Source organism: Montipora foliosa, chromosome 1, assembly GCF_036669935.1.
Source record: "Montipora foliosa isolate CH-2021 chromosome 1, ASM3666993v2, whole genome shotgun sequence".
NCBI classification, from domain to species: Eukaryota; Metazoa; Cnidaria; class Anthozoa; order Scleractinia; family Acroporidae; genus Montipora; species Montipora foliosa.
The window spans coordinates 42,755,075-42,780,580 of record NC_090869.1 but is presented as its reverse complement, the minus strand read 5'-3'; the positions used below and the strand labels follow the sequence as shown (position 1 = coordinate 42,780,580).

Below are 25,506 nucleotides of genomic sequence, written 5' to 3'. Positions count from 1 at the left end.
ACAACCTGTGTAGATTTCACAATTAAAAGATGTTTTCTTTGCTGTATACCTTTTGTTTACATTTCTATTCATTAATATTAATATTTTTGATTATCCGGACTATCTACCAAGGTCCTGAGGAGTCTGGATAATCAAGGTTCGACTGTAATTCCCTTGAAAATGACTTACTATCCAGATTTTTTTTCAAATTTGGCACTGGGCTTGTTTTTGCACCATATGCCCTTTGTTATAAGCGTTTTTTACCAAATTATGTGAGAAGAGTTCGAAACTACAGAACTGATGTAGATCAACCGGAAAAATTGTTATGTAGCAAAAGCTACTGATTATTGCTGAAAACTTGAACCTACTTGTTTGTCCGGGCTGATTTAAAAATGGCTCAATCTTGCAAAGAAATCCAAGCAAATTGGACAGCTACGGTCATCACCTTGCACTCGGTGTCAGACTCCAAATGCAGTTTCACAACATTTACATGTAAATACTACAACTTCTAATACCCAACTTTTTTTCTTCTTAAAATGTTTTCCGTGTAGCTATTACAAGTAAAAAACCTTAAAAATGGGCTCATTCCTTCCCAACACAATGATAAAGGGATGGCAAAGGCGCAATTTCGGTGTCAAAATGATCATTTTCTGTGAAAGGACTGGGGCGAGTTCCAAAACAACACCTTCTTAACTGAGAAATTTTATTATGATTGCACTTAAAAGCTCTTGAACAGCAAAAGCGGCCTTTGTTGCCTCTCTTCAGATGGCTGGCGTGAAGCACCGCTCTCTCCGAAGTCGCAATGTTATGCGCAGTATGAGATGTGCAGTGCAAACAAGGGAATCACCTTAAAGGTGACGTTTATCATCAGAAAAATTGTACAAGACATGGGAAACTGTTTATGCAAGTTACAAAAATTAATTATTAGAAATTCAACCTAAGCAGGTTGACGTTCAGCTTTGACAGTAAGGAACTCTGAGAAAATTCCCTTTGATACTGCAATGACATGATGGCTGACAGGAAATGAGCATGTTTTGAGGATTACATGTATTTGCATAATTTACACATACAGAGCACATGTTATCTTTACCAATAAAGTTACCTTAAGTTTTCAAAGGAAACTAAAACTCATGAAAAGTACAGTAGGTAAAGTAGGACATGTCTCAACTCAAGTATTACCTGCAGAATATATCTTCCATTGCCAAGATTTCCAGCAAACACAGTAGGGTATTGTGAGGTGAACCCAGAGTGATCAAGCTCCATGATCTCCTGTTCTGTCTTTAAAACCTGGAATAGGAACATCAAGAGTCAACATGACTGTAGTCAGCATAACTGTCAATCAACTTTCAGTTACGGTCTAGTAACAGTAGTGAGAATAGGTAATCATTTGTAGCATGACATAATGTTTCTTAACTTAATTCCAATTTGCTTAGCAACTCTCTTTAGTAATCTACGCAGTAAAAGGCTAATACCGGTATATAAAAATAAAAATTAAGGAGAGTTTATTATTAATTTTGTTCACTCCTGTAGTACTAATGGCTGTTTTGAACTTTATTGTAGTTGGATGATTACCTACCATGCTGGAATCCTCTCTGCTCAACAAAAGGAAAGAATGATGGCAGCTGTCAACCTGTTAAAAAGCATAAATGAAATACCTGATGATAACACATTAATTTTTTCCAAGAGTTCAGCAATTTATCGTAATTACTCATGGACATGATTAATTTCTATACCCCAATGTTTTAGAAACTTTAAAAAGGCCTCGAATAGTATGTGCTCTTGACAATAATAATTTGTCAATTTCTCCTTTAATTATTACAGGGTTTCATCGTCACAGCTGAATAATTTTTTTTATACAATATCAGTATAGGAAAGGAAAGGAAAGGGAAAAAAGGAAATTAAAGAACTTTAAGTGTCTAGTCATTCTAGCGCTAAAGCACTAATCAGGGAAGCTGTAAACTGAGATTAACAATTAACACAAAAATAATAATAATGAAGTCAAATACATAAAGAAGACAGAGACAAATGAAGATATTAATTTTGTTTGGATATTAAACAAAGGAGGTTAGAACAGGATGGAGAGCATGTTCAGGACAGCCAAACATGTGTTTGCAATAACATGTACATGTATGAGTGCTTTCTGATTAATGTGTATAACACATAGACAATACGATGCAACATCATAATCCTAATTAAACCTCAAACAATTATCCATTAAATCCCATGCTTTTGAGTGCAAGCAACATGATACTTCTTTTCACTGGTGTTTCTGATGCCTTTGTGTTTCTTACCTTATTACCTGACAACACTGTCCACATGTCCACACAACCTGGCAATTCAAATGTTGTCACAACCTGAGGCCTCACACTTCGCTAGAAAACAACAAAGAAACAAGAGTTAAAGTCACTGTGGCACTTTAATAAAGAGAGACAAAATAATAATAATAATAATAATAATAATAATAATACCGAAAGTTCGTAGCAGCACGAAGTAAGATATCGCTTTGATGATCCATACGATGTTTTTTAAATTCATCTTCAATCAAGACATGTTTCGGATGAAACATCATCCATTGTCCGTTGTACAATGAGAAATAAACTAAAGTTGAGCAATAAAATGAATAGTGTAACAAAGTGAGATATAACATGAATAATTAAGGGTGAAGGAAAATTTCTCAACAATAGATCGTTTTAACTGTCACGCAATAAAAAAACAAATCAAAAACTATCCAGTGCAAAACGCTAAGAAATTGTTATGTTATAGAAGATAAAGAAATAAGACACTTGTCCAAGTTTTAGGCCTCTGCGTTTCCCCAAACTTCAGATATTCGTCGAAATGTTTCACAGAAATTTACAGAGCCCAGTATGAAAACGCCATATTGGTGTACTTCAGTGGTACACCAATATGGCGGCCGGAAAATAGTGTAAACATCTGGAACTTACTTTGGCTATCTAGGCGACTGATTATCAGTACTGAAAAAACAAGCATTTACATAAGCACTTTTCCTAATGCTCTAACTTCTAAAAGGGCTCAAAATCATGAGATAAGTATATATTTTTGAACAAACTTGATCGTAGCCTTGTGTCACGCACCTACACAATCCCAAAATTCAAAATGCTCTGGTTTCCAAACGAAGCACGATACTGAGCTGTGAAATCGTCAACAGATATAGATATACCGCCTCTTATGCCTGATGAGGATAAAAACTTTGGTGGATCTTTAGTTTTAGATTTTGGAAAGTGATGACATCACGTGAAAACGATCTATTACTTTACCTCCGATTCCTCTCTGAGTGTTGCTCGGAAGGACAGTTGTGTGTATTTTAAATTACCGTACATCGGTCCCTTTTCCATCATAACACAACGTAGAATTAAGAAATTAGTCAACACATTTTGCAGCGACCTGGAAATTAAGTTGGTGTTCACCCCGTTTAAAATCAGGAGTTGGTTTGGGGCGAAGGATCCTATCCCTGCGGGTTTTCGATCGTGAGTCATTTACAAGTTTTCATGTGCAGGCTGTAATGCCTGTTATATTGGTGAAACCAATAGACCCTTCACCACTCGCATCCGTGAACATCTTGCCTCCGACAAACATTCCCACATCTTTAAGCACTTGAGAGGTTTTGAAAATTGTCGCTCCCGGTGTTCAGAAGACTGTTTTAAAATCCTTGACTCTGCTTGCACATGTTTCCATTGAAAATTAAAGAAGCCATGCACATCCTTTGGGAGCAGCCATCTTTAAATTCCCAAGTCAAACATCTTAATTTATCCCTTTCATACTAATTAGTTTCTTTTCTTAGCTTAAATAGTCTGGTTTTTTCTGTTTTGTTTCGTGGTTGTTCTGTTCTCGCCTTCATCCTTAATTATTCATGTTATATCTCACTTTGTTACACTATTTATTGCTCAACTTTAGTTTATTTCTCATTGTACAACTGACGATGGATGATGTTTCATCCGAAACATGTCTTGATTAAAGATGAATTTCAAAAACATTATATGGATCATCAAAGCAATAATAATAATAATAATAATAATAATAATAATAATAATAATAATAATAATGATTGAAAATATTAAATGTAACAAGTCATGCATTCTATTAATGCTTGCTTTAAAAATTGGGACACATTTCTCAAAATGTCATGGGTCCAAAAAGGCATTGCAATTAAAGCAAGACATATTCAGAGATAGAAAGATACAGGAGAATTTATGGCACTCATAATATGCCCCAAAATTCTCCCAAGAAATGCGTGACCAGCTTCAAAGGCCACATAATACATGTACATGTAAGCTTTAGTAAAAAAGCCTTTATTTCCTCCTTTAGTCCACTGTATGGCCATAGTATCGCGGGAAGAATGAGAGCCACAAATTGGAGTTGAAAAGAAAGGCAGTGCCATACTGTAGCTTACGGCACTCGTAGTAAAAATAAGATTACGACGGTAGTAAGATTTTAATTATTATTGATTGGCAAATGAATTGAGCAGGACAGCATACCAGGAAGAAAAATTGACTATAACATAAAATTCCATCTTTCAAATTAACCTGTTCACACCTAAAACACTTCCAATCGACAGGGAAAATCATATGGCGGCGTTAGACAGATTGAAATCTATAACTCTCACTCTCAGGTGGGGAAGGGTTAAGGTAAGTATTGTCTGAATGAGGAAAAAAAACCTTTCTTAGCCTCTAAAGTGCCATTCATTTCATCTTTCAAATGTTTTGCCTTGATAATTAAAAGAAAAATATTCACCCCAAATGGTACCAAAAATGGGTCCTTATAATGCAGCCCATTCAATGTCAGAGATGATTGAGTTGTTAAAGACAACACTAACAGCAAAACAATGCTCAGACATACATGTACATGTACATGTAATAAGCCCATTACCTGAAGAACAGACAGTGCTCCATTTTTTCCATATCCAGAACATGAAACAAGTTCCAAATCCAATTCGTGACCACCAACAAACTAAGCAATTGAAAATGTACAACTTTTGTTACCAAAGCATCACAAGTCAGATTGCTTATTCCTAAATTAATTGCTAAAATAATTTTCTTCACTTGAGACGTCATCCCTAGGTTTTGCAAAGCAAGATAATGAGTCAGGTGCAGCTAATAAAAATCCTTTATGGAGAGCATTATACATACCTCTTCCTGTAAAGAACAATGCACCCATGAAAAGAAAATAGAAATAAAGAGTAGTTAGAATAAGACATACAGGATTGAACTACAGCTATCAATAACTGATCCTAGTAAGACGTCACCACCAAAGTTTTAATAAATCTTATCACATCAGTTTGAGCATTATTATAGTTAAAAGGACAGGATACTAAGGCAAGGTTACCGAGAGAAATGCAGGCTCGCCCATGTCAATGCATGTGCAGGGTCCAATATTAAGCAAACTGTCACAAACCTAGCAAAACATAAAATAACATTGTAAAATCTTAACAATTTTTCTTTGATAGTTTTGTGTGTCTTCTTTATGTACAATACACCATTAATTATTGTGATAAAGAAATTCTGATGCTGGCATGTAATAGACAGTAATTACATACAGAATCTGTGAAAAAACCTCCCACTTACTTCAAAGGTGTAAGATGTTAGTTTGACTCCTGACTGTTCCTCTTTTCCATATACCTCAAGCTCATCAAGGTCATCTTTACAAAACACGACAAACAAAAAAGCAACGTACCGTAAATCAAAACCATTTGACAAAGATACTTGAAAATAGTGGGAATCATGTCAATGCTGTATTTTGCAATGCAAAAAAGCTTTCTTTATACCAGATGAGGTGACTGTAAAGGAAAACTTTTCAAAGTAGAAAACAAACATAATTTACTTTCAGGTTGATAGTAAAATGGATGCTCTAGGCTATGCTATCTCAAGCAGAAATCAAGGCAAGCTGTGTACCTATCATATAACTATGATGGTCTGTCACCACCAATAAACAAAAACCAGCTATTCACTTTTTTCTCACAACATAATGACCATGATCATTTGCTAACCTAATGCGTATGTGTAATCAGTATCCAGTCTCCTTCTCTTTGCTTGAGGTGGGTCCATCTACCACAAATGGATAAAACACGGTCAATTTATTACGATATTAGGTATTTAAAATCTACAGTTAAGGCCAATTTAAACCATTTTAACATTTCACCAAGATTTGTTCAACAAATGTTGAACGGATGTTGGGCAAATGTTGGATCACCCAAAAACAAAGTTGTGCAGAGGAAGTTCAAATGGTTCAAACAATGCACCAACAACAGAACCAACATTTTTGCAAAATTGTATTGTTGCATCTTAGTCAGATGAATGCACTCCAATACCGTGTGAGGAATTTTTGATATGTTGAGACTTGAAGGAAATATCATGCACCAAAGTCGAAACTCTCATTTCGTACTTAATTTGGGCAGAGAAAGTGCCATAAAATCAGTCTCGGAAGACAAACAAAAAATCCTCACACCGTATTTGGGATAGTACAATCATCTATTAGAACTGAAAATTTGGAAGTGATATCTTAAAACCCGTCGGAACAGGAGGTCTGACATGTTGTAAAAATAGAGCTTGAAGTTTCGAGTGCACTTCATGGTCTGCTGAATAACTCAGCCCACTCCTTGAAAGCCAATTATGCTGAGCCAATCAGTGTGCGGGCATGTGCCAAGCTGTCAATTGACACCCAATCATTTCATGAGTGATTGACGGAAACAAAAGACAGTGATTTAAGCGGTTTTAAAATTAATTTCTCAGGACTTTTTTTTCTGGGACAACATACTTCACAGCCCACTGATTCAAGATTTGCAAAAACAAGAAATTTGAGCGAGATGCCCAAATTTGCCTTTACTGAGACCTCAATGCTGTCAAATGCCATTTACTGTAACAAGTACAGATTACCACAGTTACTGCATTTGACTTCAGAGAGCAGTTACTGGTGAGGGGTATGTGGCCTGGGTGCATACTTGCCAGGTTGTTGCTGTCAAATGGCAGCATTTGTGGGATCTTTCTTGGCCATTCCAAGTTATAAACACTACTTTGAGTTGGCTTGAGCAATAAGGTCTTTGATTTCACCTGGTAGAAGGACCTTCTCCATCACTTGAATGGACTAAACTTCCTCATCAGCACTTATTGGGCTCCTTTACCTGACTTTCAAGTGTCCTATGATGCTATTGGAATTGCTACCAGTGTTATCGGTTTCAGGGTATTCTTCCCACAGGATTGGCTTACATGTTCTTAGTTAGTAAAAGGAGTTAGAATTCCATTCATGTGAAATGGAAAACCACTCCATTGTATATTAAGGGCTTATTTGAATTGTGTGCTTCTGCTCATAAACTGGGGATTGCCAGCCTTGGTGAAGTTACTCAGTTGAAGGACATCAGCCCTTGGACAACCCAGGCACCCAAGTTCCATTTCACAAATTGAGTGTAGTTCTTAAGTGTTAAATGTGTAGCTTTTATCAACATACATGTATGCTGTTGCAATAACATACGGGGAGTGCAATTGAAGATAACTATCACACCTTTACTGGCCATTTCATCCATGTCCAATACTCCAAAACTGAGTTGACTTGGCTGCTTAAGTTTAGTGATTTGACTCAATTTGAGTCCATTTGCAATTGACTAACCAGTTGCGATTTGACTCGAATTGATTGAATCTTTCTATTAGAGGTAGCTGTGTCAATTCAACCAAATGTAAATGTTGATGAATCGACTCAAATTATTCAAGGTAGCTGTGCCGATTCGACCCAAGTCGATTTGGAAGATACTTCAGGTAACAAAATGAAAAATGTTAACCATTTGACTCTTCCAAATTGTCTTGCAAATCGACTTTGCCTGGGGTTGAATTGACACACCTAGCTTGAATCAAGTCGATTCCATTGATTCGAGTCAAAATCGATTGTCAACATTTCATTGCCCCCTATTACTCCCCCTCTTCCAAACCACCTTACAAATTGACTTTGCCTGGGGTCAAATCGACACAGTCACCTCGATTTGAGTCAAATCATCCACATTTTCATCACCTGTAGTTAATTCTCCCCATCCAAAGAGTGTGGGAATCGCCTTTGCCTTGGGTCGAATCAGCACACCTACATGTACATGTACCTCGACTCGAGTTGATTCAATGGATTTGAGTTGAATCATCAACATTTTATTGCCACATATTACCGGTACTCCCCACCCAAAGTGCCTTGAAAATTGACTTTGCTTGGGATCCATTCAACATTGTCACACAGCTACCTCGAATCGTGTTGATTTGATCAATTGAGTCAAATCATTAACTCCTAGTCAATAGAACTCAATTTTAGTTGAATAGCTACATGTAAGTCAACTTGACTCCATTTGGGTGTATTTAGACAACCCGCGGCCATTTGGGAGTGATTTAATTTTTTTGTTGGTGTTCCAGGAGAGACCAAAAATACTTGATGCCATATTACATTTACCTTCAGCCCTTCGTACATAACTCTAACTCCCAAAAACTGAGAATTTCAAGTATGACAAATTCAAACACTTACTGCAGGTGAAAAGAGATCCAGCTCTGTACCCAACAAAAATAAATGAAAAACGTCATAAACTCATAAGAATAAACTTATCTACCTGTATTTGGTTTGTTTACAGAAAAACAAATAAGATGAAGAGCATGCACCAAACCAAAAAGACTGTGAAAAGATGCAATAAACATAAATGAAGGTTCTATAACATCCCTACATTGTATGTTTGGCAGTGATTTGTTTCATCAGCTGCCCAGATGTTACAAGCTTAATATTGACAGATGTACTGTTTCAAATGAATTCTTTTTGTATCTTCAGTAAAAGAGGTTGCCAACCGTGACTGTGGCATACCTGTATCTTGAGCTTTTTCAGTGTACTTCACAAGTAAGGAATTGCCAAGGCGAGACCCAAGAAACAGATACCCATCACCACATTCACACACCTAATGATGAAAATAAATTTGACAAGTGTGGAAACATTTTTGGTGTCATTTTGTACATAGAGAAAATAACAAATTGTGGCAGCTATTAAAGGGGACAGTTCTTGAGTGGATGTAGAGTACACATAGGATGTAAAATCACCTGGCAATAGACAAAGTAAAACTTATTAATTAAAAGTCTTCTTTTTTCGTGAGCCGCTGCATTCACATTTCTGCCACAACCACACCCTTCTCACCACGAATGGAACATTTTACAAGATAACGTAGATAGGCTTTCAGGTTCACTTGTTGACATTTCCTTTCTTTCGTTATTAAATTTTGTTTGATCCATGTTTGTTTGTTTGTTTGATCCATTTTAGAGGAAAACTTTCTTGTGGGAAAATCACCTTTGTTATATGGTGCTACAGATGATAAAATAATGACAATGCTCTTCCAGACTGTATGCTATACAGGGACTATTGACCCACAAAACTCAGAGAAATAATTACATTTTGTTGTCTAAATACAGTCAAGGCATTTGTAAACCCAAACGATGACCCTTTCACAGTGCCCTAACTTACAAATTGAATGCTAAAACACTTACACATGAAGTAAGAACACTTGCTGCTGCTTTGTCAAAATTAAAGTTCCGGACACTTCTCACTCCATCAGCAACAAGGGTAACCACATAGCTTATAAGCAAAACAAGGAATCAGTCAGAACACTGTTTTTGATACAAGACAAGTGAATATTATTGTCAGGGGGGAAATTTGAAATAGTATTATTTGCCAAAATAGGAATCTAAAGAATACCAGTCGCCACAAATTAAAGCAGTGTTATAGGTATACTGTATGACTTGACATTGATATCCTCATTCAAGTGAGATTTTCCACTAGCTGAGTGAAACGAAATACCCGGTAAGTAACAAATGTTTTTCTCACACACCGCTGGAGCCTGGGAAGAGGTCAGGTGACCTAAGGCCGGCAGTTGTTTTTGTTGGTCTACCATTTTTTACCTTTTCTCTTTCTGTTGTACCTAATTCGTTTTTTGTGTCACACATTTTTGTGTTTGGCAAGTTTTTCCAACATCACGCCACAGGATAGGAATAGTTCCCGTGCAGTTCAGTGGTTGGAGCCATACAATAGCAGCCCTGCGATGCGATCTCATAGTCAATCAGTTCCTCCGGATCTCATGCAATGCATCAAACGCTGGCACCACCAGAAGACCCGCCCACCTGGGCAAAAGAGTTGTTGCAGCAACAGAAAGTATACACAAATGAGCTAAAGAAGATTAGAAACGAACTCGATGCTGCTAAACGGTTAAGGCATGACAAGCCAGGCTACACAGAAGTGTTTTGGACAAGATTACCACGGCCAAGAATGCACGTGACGACGAGGAAAGAAGCAGTTTACTTCAGGAAGGTGAGGCTTTGCTTTTAGAATGAAACAAACATAACTGTCTCATGGATAACTATGGCTGGGACACGGTAGAATGTTACACTGTCGAGCCACTTGCGAGCGACTCTGGTGATGAGAAGCGCATATGAAAGGCTGTTAAGGAGAGCAAACAATTAAGGGAAGCAATTAAGAAAACGGAAGCTGTTAGTGTGGAAGTGGACCTGTCTGTTTGGTTGCAGGAGGAGTTCACAAGCCACCCCTAACTGTGGCAGCTTGTAAAGTCTCTACATGTACCAAGTATACTAGTTCAGGATAGGGCAACAAAGAAAGTAATGTCATACGTTCGAGCATTTCGGGTGTGGTGCCGGCATGCTACCTGCCAACCCCAGAGCTTTTGCCCTTTACTTGGTACATCTTATTCAGAAAGGGAGCTCAGTTTCCTTACTTAACACTGCTCTATACGTCACAAGCTGGGTTCACAAGAAGAGTGGTTTGCAGGAGCCTGGTGATCATCCACTAGTCCGTCATGTGGTAGAAGCAGGAAGGAGAATTCTAGCAAGACCTCCAAATCGCAAGAACGCATTAGAAGTAAGTCAAATCAGGAGGATCATCCAGCGTCCTGAACAAAGCCATGTGGCTGATTTACAAGTTGTGGCACTGTTTGTGTTGCGATTCTTTGGCTTTCTTCGTTGGGATGATCTGCGGAGGTTGACTGTCCCTAATCTTCATTTTGCGAAGTCTCATCTTGCAGTGTTTCTCACACAGAGAAAAAATGACCAGTTCCAAGACAGTTCTTGGGTTTTCATAGCAGTGATTTTTTTCCGTGCCCCGTTGCAGTGGTGGAGAAATTCTTGGGAGCAGGCAGGCATGACAAAAAGTCAAGGTTAGCCAGTCAACGATCGTTGAAAGTTCTTCCTAATTTGCATCCAAATGTAGCAAATGCGTGACCCTAATGGACCACTCATTCTTTCACTTTCAATCATGGGTAGAACTCCAGTTTAAGTGAAGATGTCTCTTTCGTCGAATTGTAAAAGTATTAACGCCATTGTGCACCAACTCAAACTCGAGGATATAACAATAAGACGTCAGACCGTTGCCCGAATTTTGAAGGAATTTAAAGATTATGGAACCCTTGCAGACAAAACAGTACCTGGGCGGAAGCCAATTTTGACAATGGAGTACCGGTAGATGAACTTTATCGATTCCAAAATGGAGGAAAACGATGAACTCACTGCAATTGGTAAGAAAATGTCAACACTTTTAATTTTTTGTTTTAGGAAAGAAGGCCAACCGGAAAAGCCGAAGCCACGTAGCAAGCACCCATATAAAGTGCATGTTTGGGCCGGAATATCAAAGAAGAGTGCGACCCCGATTCTTATCTTCACAGGGATTATGATTAAAGAATTTTATGTGAACAAGATCCTCGCAAATGTACTGTTGCCCTTCACGCAGACCATGTTTTCCGATGGTGATTATCGATTCGAGCAGCATAATGATCCCAAACATAAAAGTATATAAGCTTGATTTGATTTTGACCTCTCCTTACATAACTGCTACATGTACATCACGATTGTGTATCAAATGCTTAGCATGTGATTTATTTTGCCCTTAAGTTCATGGCAGCAGAACTCTAATTGCGTTCTTTGTGGAATTTTTTTTGGTAGGTAAACTGGCCATGCAGTCTACTTTTCGTGACACACAGACCAGCGAACACGCAAATATTTTCACAATCACCACACAGGAAACAAGTGAGAGTAAACAAAGACAAGGTGACAAAAGAAAGACAATAGCAGAGCTCATAAATACTAATGAGCCTTTTTGCGTATGTGTAGAGGCGCATCCGCGTTTTTTTTTACCCGTTTACACGTTTTGCGTATGCGCGTTTTTTGCGTATATTTTGGTTTGCTTATCTCCGAGCTGCACTGTAGGTTCTTAAATGCCTAACAAAATCCAGACAGACAATGTACAAAATAAGAAAGCCATGCACTTCTGGTTTCTCCATCCAAATCAAAATATCTGACACATTGTCAAGCTTTTGCATTGCAGATGTTCCAGACATGACAACAGCATTTAGGTATAAGAGCAAAGATCCCAGTCAACACTAAAACGGATGAGAAGGTCTCACTATAAAAATCAAACATTCATTATTAATCATCTTACATTTCACCCCCTTTAAGTGAAAAGACAAGTTTGTCTGATGATATGAAAGTAGCATGTGCTCCATCAAGAGTGATAACAACACCTTCTTGAGGTCCTGCAGAAAGTACAATAATAACTATCATCAAATAAGTGATAGAATTTAGACCCTAGTACTGCCTTTCATGTAGTTCACCAACATAATTATGATATTGCTTAAAATAATGTTCAACACTGAGATGGCAGAAAGTGATTAACAAACGTTAAGATAATTATCTGGCACTTGAGGTAGAGAGTATTTTCCCGTTTCAAGGGGTTTCTTAGAGTCAGTAGATCCTGAGATATCGATTTTTTTTAGAACGGATTTTTACAAGCAGTATCATTCAATAGAAGATCAAAAAACAATAGGTAAAATGAGGATAATTAAACCAATACTTCCTTCAAATCTGTGAGTTTCCTCGTTAGTTGTTTCAATCTTTAAAATGACGCTTTATTTGACTTAGTCTTTGTAAAACAGCTCAATGAACATCGCAAACAACAATGCGAGTTTTTATTCTAACACTCTCCTCAACTTTCTCTCAACCTATCAAAATGGTGCTCAATGATCAATCGTAAAGATGGTGGCCTTCAACTCGCAATCTATCGAGTTTTAACAAGACAAACCAGAAATGGCTTAGGAGAGTGTTTAAGGCTGCATTGTTAACGGCCAATTCTTAGCAGAAAATGTTATCGATCTTTCGCTTTGTAAACAACAACACGGAATATTCCAAGTTTGTGAGTTCTTATCCCGGTAATACAGTAGCATGATTTTCTTTTGTTTTGGGGTGCGGGTAATAGGCCAGTGCGGGTAATCTGTTGAACCTTTTTTCCCCTTACGACAAAAATAGACCGCTGCAGGTAATCTGCCGTGCGGGTAAACGTCCGGAAATTACGGTAGCACTAGGGAAAACCCCTGCCCGCAGCGAAATCAAAGGATGTCTAGAAACAAAAAATGTGCAGTATTTTCCTGCTTTTTTCTGTTTTGCTTTGACAAAGTAGAACTTGTCCTAATAGTGTCAGTTCCACCGGAATAAAATGGGTGCAAAATGACTCTCCTCAAAATATACAAACTGTACGATGTACAGTACTTTCAGTAGTATAGTAGTTACGGGTATGAGCTCATTTTTAATGCGTTGAAATTTGACCTTGGGATTTTGCATTGAAATTTTGTGCTGAAATTTGACCTTGGGATTCAAAATTATTGTTTTGTTAAAAATTCAAATAAAAATTTCACTTAAATATTAATCTATATGTTTTAAAAAATTGAAGTGTGTTTACATGATATCGAAGATAGTGTTGTTGATAAACTTTATGAGTCAACTTTAGCAGTAAACTTTATTAGTAAACTTTATAAGTAAACTTTATAAGTAAACTTTATAAGTAAACTTTATCATTCAGATTTATATATCATTTGTTTAATGTTTTTTACATTGAACAAATGATATACAAACTCTGTTAAGTAACAATCGAACAAAAAGTAATCATCATCATAATTATCTAATTCAAAAATATAATCTTTGACCTGAAAATTCGTTATGCCAATTAATATCATCAAAATCTGTATAAAATAAATATTGAAACCAGCTTGGAATATAAATAGTCATAATAATTACACATTAAATAACGTTTTAAAAAAATGTTTTTATTTGTGGTAAAATATATTACAAATTTTATAAAAATAATTACATAGATTTTTATGAAAATATGTATAAAATAAGAAAAAAAGTATTTATATCGGGAAATACCATAATTATTCAGAATGTATTATCAGATATAGAACTCCAAAATAAATTACCAATATCAAGAGATATAATAAACCGTATTTGTAAGACATTTGATCCAATAAACAAGGTTTTACCACAAGTTAACAAAGATAGAGGAAGGATCATATAAATTAAATTTACAACATTTTTTCTAACTTGTTTTTTTTCTTTTTCTATTTTTTTACCTAGTACATAATGATTTGGAATTTTTTTATAAATGTCTTTTTTATGAATAATTCTAATTTCGCATTCATTATCATCATCTACTGATAAAATCATTTCTCTTCTACCCATATGAGACATGTTTCTAATTGTTAAATCAAAAATATCGTCTTTAAACTCAAATTTATCAATAAGTAAATCAAGTACATCTAAACTATCATCATCGTTATTTTTTTCTTTATCATTAACATGAACCATTTGAGTATATATTATTTACATAAAATAATTTTACATGTTTTTTAAAAACTATTGCGTTTTGATATTATAATGACCATAAGTATATAATTTTATTCCATTGTCTAATAAAAATCGTTTGTCATCAAAGCATGACAATGACACTTTATTCAGCTCATAGCTTCCAACTTGATGATGGTTGCTTTGAACGGTTTTCATTGTATGATACATATGTCTGTTATTAAATAGTGCTTTTTTGTAGTCTCCATGTTTGACGTCTTTTTTTATTACAATCTTTTTAATTCCTTTTGCTGTTTTATTATTTTGATCATTATCTTTGATATATGAATACATTTAGATCTTCAACAAATGAATTCTGTAATTGGAATACTTGGAATACTTGAATACTCTTTGAATTTGCCAATAATTTTTTTATTAGTTTTATCATAGAATTTACTATTTTCTGGATAATCACTGTTGTCAAATTTACTATTATCATTAAAAAAGTCTTGATACACATCATTAGTTTCAATTTCATGAGTGAGTCTGTGTCTGTGAATAATAATTTTGCTTTATTATTGTACTTTTGTTTGATATAATTATAATGAAAATACATACATACATACATACATACATACATACTTTATTTGTCTAGTAGGTCAATAAAAAAAAGGGCAGCTAAAAAGCTGATGTGGACCTAGAGCTAAAGTGTATCTATAAAATTTAAAAAAATTAAGTTAACGAACTTACGAATTATTTACAATAAATAAGAAAGAATACAATACCCAGTAAGATAATCGATAGTTAATTGACTATAGTGCTAAAAATAGATTTAAAATATCAATAATAATAATAATGATAAAAATAACAGTATATGTAATTTACAATGTCTTTGTTTAGTCTCTGCATGCCATTAAATGTTATTTTATCTAAAATGTTGGATTTTGCTTTTAGAGCAGATTTAAAAGAAATAACGTTCGGTTTACTTTTTAAGTACATAGGTAAGTTATCCCAAAGAATGGACGCACAATGACAGAAAGAAGATCGAAGGAAGTCACTTTTAGGGCGTTGCACGTAAAGTTTCAGATTATCCCTGAGATTTCTCAACGGAGAGTGTTTAGTAAACAGAGAGCTTATCCTAGCCGGAGCTCTGTTGTAGAATGCCTGATAAGATATGGTTGAAATCCTCTTCTTGTAAATGTACGATAATGACTTCCATTTTGTCATTGCCAGGACTTCAGTGCTTAGAGTAGATTCCTTTATGTTAAAAATAAATCTCGCTGCCCTGATATGAATATCTTCTAGGGTCTGAAGTGATTTTGAAGATCCCCATAGAGCGATTGAATACGTAATACTTGGAATGATACCTTTGAAATAAATTGACTCTAATATGCGATTGTCAAGACCTTTTAAGTGTTTGAGTTTCTTCACTCTTGCTGAAAAACGTTTGCTCAAAGATTTTACATGTGGCGACCAAGATAATTTGTTGTTGATATGAATCCCTCAACAAGTAGCTTTAGAAACAAAGGACAACTCATTAGGCCCTAAACAAATATTTTGTAAGGGACCGATGAATTTTGATTTAGATAACAACATTAGTTCGGTTTTTGCAGGATGAATAGTCATGAAGTTATCCTTAGCCCATTTGTTTAAATCGGCGATCGCTTTCTGTATCTTAAGTAAGACTTCATCAAAAGTATTTCCAATGCAGAAAGCTGTAGTATCATCTGCAAACATTTCGATGGAAGCGTTCGTCGTGGCTCCGGGTAGATCGTTTGAGTAAATGCTGTAAAGTCTGGGACCAAGTAAAGATCCTTGGGGCACACCAGTATCTATTTCCAACAATTCAGAATTTGAACCATTTACAGTGACAAATTGTTTACGATTTTCAAGATAGTTTAGGAGCCACTCGTAAAAGGAGCCACTAATGCCTATAGAGTATAGTTTATCTGTGAGAGCTGTATGGTTGACGCAATCGAACGCTTTTTGAAAATCAATGAAGACTACACCAATAATATTACTTTCATCCAGGGCTAAACGCCATCGTTCTGTTAATGAGACCAGGAGAAGTTCAGGTGAGCCTCCCTTTCTGAAGCCCCATTGATTCAAAGAAATTAGATTGTTGCCATATAAGAAGTTGTCAAGTTGTTGGCTGACAACATTCTCTAATAGCTTGCCCGGTATGCTGAGAAGGGAAATAGGCCTGTAATTTGCGAGTGTGCGAGTTTGCATAATAACTTATCCTGATCGCATGAAAACCTCTCACATGCAACACCAGACCAAGATGGCGGATCTTTTTCGTCTTCCATGGATTGCAGAGGCTTGCTTATTCTGGTATAAGAAATCGCCTTGACCACGAGAAATCCTTCAAGATAAGGATTTTTGTATTTTCTTGAAAAGTAGGTTGTCTTTTAGCAAATTGGGTGAGTGATAAGAACAGTATCAAAGCGTAAAAGCAGGAGAAATTTAAAGCACGTCCTGCCGCCATTGCCGCCAAAGGTGAGCCTCCAAGAGTTGATGTATTAATCTAACACAGCTTGATGTATTTCTACTATCAAAGTCAAAATCATTATCATTATTTACCAGTGGCCCCTTGCCGGTGTCGCTGCTCATACATTAGCGTTTTGCTTAGATCTAAAATACACATTCCAACATAAGCTGGTTTATTTAGGGGTAGTGTTTCTTTAATCTTATGAACAGCTACTAGATTTTCATTGAAGATTTTGCAACTAACATAAGTCAGTTTTGACGCTAATTTCAACAGTTTTTTCTCATCTGCGACGAGTCTAACATCAACACGCTTACGTAAATTTTCCATTGTTTTACCAATTGTGACCCTATTTGGGAAAACCGGGCTTAATGAAAATAGCGTTGTAATGCATTTTCAATGCATTTTAAATGCATTGATAATGCATTACAACGCATTGATAATGGTTCTCAAAGCATTTGTAATGTTATTCAGTCCATTGTAAAAACGTTGACAATGTTTAACAAATGTTTAGGAATGGATGAAAAACGCGTTGCCAACAGGTTGGCAACTTTTTCCAACGTTTGAGACAAATTCTGCACAAAACGTTGAAAACAAAGGACAATGTTTCACCCTGTTGTAATGAGCTAAACACATTGTCAACACAACCAATAGCGGTTTGTTTACCAGGAACAAATTCAAATGAACATCAAAATTCTGCATCTGAGAGAATTTGATTTTGTTTGATTAATAAAGAGCAATTTGTCGCAACTTACATTAAAACTTTTGCGAAGCAACAGCCAATATACCCACCAGAAATATAAACGTTGAAAAAGAAAATGTTGGCGTGATTTGTTTGGCGCTTCGCCCCCGAGCTTGCCACTAATTAGTTCAATATTTTTTCTGTGGCTTCGAAAACAAAGAGTAAGCTTCAAAAAGTCTTTGAAATGCATCAAGCTGTTCACAATTAAATGCAACCGACGGTATAGCAATTTTCATCGTTCTTAACTCATCATCCCAAGTCATGCACACCACGCATTTGACAAAGATATTTTTTTATCAACGTAGCCTTGCCTTGCTCTTGGCAAACGATTGTGTTTCCGGAAATTTCACTCCTATTTAGTATTTTAAGTATTTCTGATGACGCCTTCACTTGCTACTCAAGGGAATGGTTATTAATGATTATTTATTTTCCCTGGTGATTTTATACAAACATTAGGAAGGAGACACTGAGGCAGACAAAGGCGCACCACATGTTAGCTCATGTTATGGCTCGTTTTGCGCCATTTATCTTTATGGTGTTTTATTGCAATGGTTGGCGAACTGACCGTTTTGATAACTTAACCGCAAAACGGTTTAATCTGCACTGGGGTAGAAGCAATTTTAGGAGGCCCGCAGAACAAAATTTATTCTGTATCAGCAGTTCAAATTCGTGATCACTCGTGCGCAACGTTGACATTCCTTTGTTATCCATGTGCCATACAAATCATGTTTGTGATGTTGCGGTATTTTGTTGCAGTTATCAACTGAAATTTTCAGGATCAACTTATCGGCCCGATTTTTCCGTATTGGTTACACATAAAGTGTTCTTTATTTTAAGTCAAATCTATTTTGGCCACAGGGTGAACTATTTACTTTGTGGAGTAGAGTGGTCAGTCAAAATAGAGTTTATAATTGAGAATGTAAACTGCCTTGAGCGTAAAAAAGACTTGTGAACACACAAAGCAATTTGGTCCTTGGGCCAAGTCAGATGGCACTCATTGTAAGGTAAACGTTAAGAGGAGTTAAACATGTTGGGGGTACCAGCAATCTTGTGCATATGTATAACGAGATTCGCGGAACGGAAAGGAGCAGTGGTATTTGAAGCTAAAATATTATCTGTGGACTTAAATGCTTATAGTAAGATGAAAACAATGAAGTATCTGTCCTTCATTCCGGAAACAAGAGAACTTGCCGACACATCTTTGCCTGTGGAATGTCACACTTCTACTTGTGGGAATCGTCAAGAAACTACAGGCCCAGGTTGCTCGAAGCATGGTTAGTGCTATTAAACCATCGTTAAATATCATGGAAACCTATAGGTTTTGACACCTGTAAGATACTTTAAACTTGCAGCTATTTGTATGGTGTTAGGCAACAAGTTTTAATTTAACTCATGTCAGGACACTGCATGCATGCAGATCCGAACAGATTGATGAGATCAGCGAGATTTTATATTTGGAATAAATAGGCCTTATCACGGTTTGACTGTATTTGGATGCAGTCTCTAATAAGAATACCGGTAAATAGTTGTCATTGTTGACTCGGTCAGCACTAGCACAACCACAGTGTTGATTTTTGCATGTTTCGTGCGTGAGTCCTTACCCGAGTTAGCAAGGTTCCTGTATTCATCCATTTTTGTTGATAACCTACAGTACCGCTCAGATATACGTTAACCAAAAAACGCGCATAATACACGTATAAATATACGCGTATGTGCGTATAAGTATACGCGTATGTGCGTATAAGTATACGCGTATGTGCGTATAAGTATACGCGTATGTGCGTATAAAAATGCGCATATAAGGACATACGCATATACACGTCTGTTCATTAGTATTTATGAGCTGGCTTATTGTCTTTCTATTGTTAGCGGGTTATTGTTCTAAAGAATAGCTTGACAGCACTAAAAACTACACGACCACGAACTACATGACGACTTCTCCCGATACGCTGTTGCAAGTGTACACGAGTTAGATAGAAAGCATTTGCTTATCGATATAGACGGGTTATCCTTTTCAAACGGAACTTTCATGAGCAGACGAGATGTTTTTCATCACTTACCAACACTACATCCATCGCAACTGCTTTGGAATGTGTTCAAAAAAACTTTAATACCGGTGCGTCGTATTTCAGCAGAATCAACAAAGAAGCCCGTTTGTGAACAGCGTTCTGAATACGAACCCACACAGGATGTTTGTTTTATGGCTTACACCATCGATAAACAAGTTTTTTCTTAGAAACTTTTCCATTCATTATACATACACGTAAAAGAAGGTCTACCAGGCCATTTTAATCGTGTTGCGTTACCTGTCACGACTACGTGTTGTTCCGACTCGGGTCTAACGCGTATGCAAATTTTGGTGAATTTGATTCGCCTCCAGTTTAGTTATTTGTTTGAAAAATCGATGGTCACGATAACTAAATCTCAACACAGCAACGCCGCCTATGTCAACAATTTCTTCGCCAACTTTGTAGCCTGCGAATACAGCTGCCTGTATATGTGCGTATAATCATACGCGTATATGCGTATAAAACGCGTCTGCGCAGTTAACGTATATCTGAGTGGTACTGTACGTACTGTACGGAATGCCAGTTTCGTCCGATGTCCTTCTACAATTTAGGGATGTATATTTAATTTAAAGGCTCTCTGAAACCAGTCGCCCATGGCAAAAGTATTAATTTTGACAAGGGTTGGAGCCATTTATTTCTATTATAAAAATCCTACACTGCACAGTAAATGTATATACACGTACACAATATTTCTTGGCAAAACGATAAACAATAAAGCGTAACACCAAAAATAATATTAAAGTTTTTCACAAAGGAACGGTTGATTTGAATTCAGTGAAATTTGAGACTCGATCGATTGTTCAAATCGAATGTCATTTGAAACACACGCATGTGTCAGACAGTCTTTTTACTGCCATAATTTCGTTCAACACCGTAAGAACTGAAGCCAAAAAGGTAAGTAACAGCAGCCATAGGATAGTTGAGTTTTACACTTAGCCACGTTCTCTGCAAAATTAAAGGAAAACTCCGTGTATTTGATGTTTCTGCTCAAATTCAAAGCGATACGTACGTGCTAGAGTTCATGCGGTGCTATGAATGATTCCAAACGGCCCGTGGCGGTTTCATTAAACGCGTTGTCAATGTTTGACAACGCATTGACAATGTTTTGAAATGATTTTGAAATGAATTTGCAACGGATTTTGTTGAAAAACATTGCCAACGTTTTAAAACGCAATGGAAATGCTTTTCAACGCATTGAAAATGCGTTGAAAATGCAGTACAATGAAACAACGCTTCAACGCTATAATTGTTAAGCCTGCTTTTCCCAAATAGGGTCACAAATACGGAATTATTCATAAGTTTGAAGAAATCTTTTTCGAAAGCATTTTCAGCATGAGTTCTTTTCTGAGTGTTAAAACCGATATATTGCTTCATCCAAGGTGACTGATCAAACTCTAATACTCTGTGGACTTTTTTTTTTTTAACCCAAGATCAATATACAATTGAAGGTTTCTGTAATGAAGAACATACTTTTCTTTGTTGTTTAATGTTGGAATATGCACAAGACCTGTTGATATTTTGTTTTTATCCGCTATTTCTTTACAATATTGTGATAACATATCTTTAGTGACTTTGATATTTTCAGGAGCAAAACGATAATTATTATGCGGATTATGTAATTTTTTGTGGTATTCAAGATCAACCTCTAATATCAAACCTTTTTTGCAGTCTTCTGTATATTTAGCTAGGTCAAGCTTTGCAATTTGTTTTTGTCATCCATCTAAAATTGCCAGTGGGTAAATATTGGCTCATAGCCCAACCATATAAATTATTAGCATCTAAATACATAATATATTTTGAAGGCGCCTTTTCATCATATGTTTTCATGTATTTATTATTTGCTTGTCCATAACGACTGGCTATGTAAGATATCCCACCACGCATACCTTTTTCTATGAATTGATGCATATCAACATTAGTCATAAGTTGTAATTGAATATTTGTCATTTTAACATAGAATCCCATGACAAACCTGGTGATGAAAAATAATGACATGGGTTAGGGTTAGAGGTTGATTTTGAATACCAAAAAAAATTACATATTAGGGTGTGTTCAAAAACATCTGCTGATAAAAGAATGTCTGATGTTAAATATAAGTTGTGATATTCACCAATTAATATTAAGTCAAAAGTGTTCCATACATTTTGTGCATGCTTGTATTGATCATTGGATATATTTTCATCAGAAGTCTTTTTGTTTTGGTAGTTCTGTTTCATTGAATTTATCAAAGCTATCCATATAATCATAAGGATAAACACCTTTTTGTTTCATAAGCTGAAACATTTCATTTTTGAATACTTCTTTCGTGTATTTGAAGGCTTCATGCGGTAGGTTACTTAGTAATTTATCCAAACTCGAACTCATAAATTGAAAACTGTCAATAAATGCTAAATGATTACTAAGCATAAAAGCCACGTATTTTTCCATGTTATTTGGAATAGCATTAATATTCATTTGACATTCCTCTCCTTTCTTACTTTTGTATGTGTGTTTTTTAGCTATTTCACCAATATTTTGCATAATGAAATGACTATCTTAAATTGTGAAAAATAACTGGTATTTTATCTGTTAATTGAAAATTTCAATTACAATCTTGATGAGCTCATCCTCTGTATTTTCCAGTAATATGACAATGATCTACTATAATATCTTTGTTGATATATTTTTTATTACAAATATGGCATGAATCAGCTTTTTTAAAGTTTTTCTCTTCTTCTTTTGTCATTTTTAATGGCTTGTTGAATTTGTATTTAATAACATTTTTACAATATTTAACGTCTTCAAGCATTTTTTCCATAAATTTGTATACAGCATTTTCACCTCTATAAATTTGAACTGCTTTGCTGTATTTATCATCATAACAACACACAACTTTATAACCATATGAACAGTCTGTATGTTTTTGATAAGCTTCAGTGTATGAATTATCATTGCTTGGCTTACAACCATGCACTTTTTCTGTTATTGCTTCAAAATCAGCAAATATCACAAATGGCACAGGTAGTTGTTTATTAAAATTATTGAACTTTACTTTTGAACCTTTTTCAGGCATTTTGATTGCTTGTTTACCATTATTCTTTGTGATTAGTTAGAACTTGAACAGAAAGCATTGCAAGCAATGCATGCAGAGGTGTTTTCTTTCTTTGTGTTTTGTTTAATTATACATAGATTTATTGAAGTATTTTATAAGTACATAATGTGTTTTGGTTTCTTTAGTAATCAATACATTAATACAATCTTCATACTTTTCTTTTGTTACATAGATAGGATATGGTTGTTTATTTTCATAACCAAATACATTAATGTTGACCTTGTTCTGAGTTTCAAATTTGTTGATATGTTTGTTACAGGAAATTCAATATGTTGTAATCTAGTTTTTCCATATATTTTTTGTCTAATTTTTTGATTCGTTGAGGATCTTTGTTTTGCTGATTAAGATGACGAATATGGCACCATTTGAAGCATTTATTATCATTGCTTTGTAAGTTTATCAATCCTTTGCACTGTGTTGGAGTTCTTTTGGTAGTTTAATATAAGATGATCCTTTCTTTGGTTCATATTTAACAATATTGTCAAATGATTTTATCGTGCAACCAGATCGTTCAGATATCCATTGGCTTATAGTGAGTAATATTTGCTGTTTTGATAATTTTAAATTTAGTTCAATTTGCGTTTTATTAATTATTGCTTGTGCTTTACTGTTGAAATAAGCTGATTTAATTATTTTTCATTACCTGACTGCTTTTTAAATGTTATATTAAGTGCTTTAATGAATCTTAGTCCTTTCATTTCATTTCAAATTTTTTTTCGATATCTATTTCGATTGCTTTTCTTGGGGTTTGCAGTTGAATTAAAGGGTCCTTATTGTTTTTAATGCTTATTTCATATGATGTTGTGTATCCTTTTAAAGCTTTGTTTGTTTCTTTTATTATAGTTCTTGGTAGTGGTACAGACTTTTTAATAAGCTTTTTTTTAGTTCTCGGGGCTGGAATTGGTTTATAATCATTTCTAAATTTTAAAGGAGGTTGAATAATAATCATGAACTATTTCTTTTACAGTATTTCGTGGTGTAGGTATTGGTCTTCTTTTTGTAGTTTTTTTATTTTGTTGTAAAATCAAATTTATTAGTTGTGATTTTGAACGTTTCTCTAATTCCACTTTGTTCATTATATTAATGTTAGAAAATAATTTTTCCATTTACAATATACTATAGGAAATTATTCTTTAAGCCCTTTTAACAATTTATTTAAACTTTTATTTACCAAAAAATTATTTTACGTTTATCAGAATTTTGAATATGTTTTTTCCTTTTCAAATGGGTCCATTTACCGATTAATTTATAATCCTTATTATTATTACAAATATCACAAAGCCATGGCTTTTTTAACATATATCTTGTTTTGGATTTTGTTATTGCTTTTTTTTATCTCCTCCAGTAAAATATTTTGCGTTGCCATGAATTTTTTTGGGTTCGTATTTTTCAACAGTAATATTTGTTATATCTGGTTCTTTTCGTAAAGCCAATACTAATTTTAAACAAAAATTTTCAGTATCTGATTCGTAGCCTGTATTATCATACAAATCTTCGTCAGATAAATCAGAATTGGAGGAAATTGAATTTATTCTTTTCATTTTTAATTTATTAAATTACTAAATATTTACATAAGTTTAAACTTATTTAAATATATGAATAAAAAATGAACGTGAAAATTTAACTCAAAAAATTATTTATTCTGTTTGTTTTTAATACTCTTACATAAGCAAAACAACAATTATTTAATAATCCAATGATTTGTTTTAAATTTTTCATTTATATAATATATTTAGATTTTTAATTGATTATATGTAAAGATAATATTTTTATATTCTTTCAGAAAAATCTGTGTCAGAATCTGATGAATATTGAGAAGATGAATATTCTGATTTAATTTCATAAGTATTATCTGAATTAACATCAAAACTACATGTACATTGAGAATCATCAATAAAACTGTCATTTAAATCATATTGATCTAATTCAATATCACTTTCATAATCATCACCAATTTTTGAATTATATAAATCTATACTTTCAGAACTCACTTATATTATAAATTATATTATTATACTAGAAAATATTTTTTGGTAATAAAATTAAACAATTTCAAGATTAGAGTTCATAAATTTTATTTCACCTAAGCTATTTTTTACTTGTACAGTCAACACTCTCTTAACGGACACCTCTGTACGATGGACACCTGGTGCTGGTCCCAGCCATTGCTTAGTCATTTTACTATAACCAAACTCTCTATAAGACGGACACCTCCATAAGACGCACAATAGACACTTTGAAATCGTCAACGGACACTTGTGAGGTGCTGAATGTGACTGCAAATTACGATTTAGGGAAGAAAAATTCTTGTACGCGACCCTTTTTAACACCAGACGTTTATTGACAGCTCTTATCTTGTCTCCGGAATACATACTGTACAAGTTAAAATTAAATCAGTCATTGTCCCATTCAAAAAATAACTTGGAGGTGACAACCGAATTGTATTGTTATCTAAAACAGGTAGGTTTTGTTCAAGCAAATAACTTAAAACAAACTTTAAACAGACGCAT

At 34.9% G+C, this 25,506-nt stretch overlaps 1 protein-coding gene and 1 pseudogene across 1 annotated transcript in view; one reads left to right on the top strand and one right to left on the bottom strand.

Annotated features, from left to right (window-relative positions):
* Positions 1 to 25,506, bottom strand: part of LOC137999016 (cleavage and polyadenylation specificity factor subunit 1-like) — an 87,299-nt gene that overhangs the window by 34,561 nt on the left and 27,232 nt on the right. The window contains exons 9-20 of the mRNA XM_068844850.1: positions 12,433 to 12,526; positions 9,480 to 9,567; positions 8,809 to 8,899; positions 8,482 to 8,504; positions 5,981 to 6,038; positions 5,559 to 5,632; positions 5,320 to 5,388; positions 5,124 to 5,129; positions 4,864 to 4,944; positions 2,271 to 2,351; positions 1,556 to 1,609; positions 1,159 to 1,266 (exon numbers count right to left, since the gene is read on the bottom strand). Of these exons, the coding sequence (XP_068700951.1) occupies positions 1,159 to 1,266; positions 1,556 to 1,609; positions 2,271 to 2,351; positions 4,864 to 4,944; positions 5,124 to 5,129; positions 5,320 to 5,388; positions 5,559 to 5,632; positions 5,981 to 6,038; positions 8,482 to 8,504; positions 8,809 to 8,899; positions 9,480 to 9,567; positions 12,433 to 12,526 (827 nt within the window). The remainder of the gene's footprint in view (positions 1 to 1,158; positions 1,267 to 1,555; positions 1,610 to 2,270; positions 2,352 to 4,863; positions 4,945 to 5,123; positions 5,130 to 5,319; positions 5,389 to 5,558; positions 5,633 to 5,980; positions 6,039 to 8,481; positions 8,505 to 8,808; positions 8,900 to 9,479; positions 9,568 to 12,432; positions 12,527 to 25,506) is intronic.
* On the top strand, positions 9,804 to 10,583 carry LOC137990716 (uncharacterized; annotated as a pseudogene).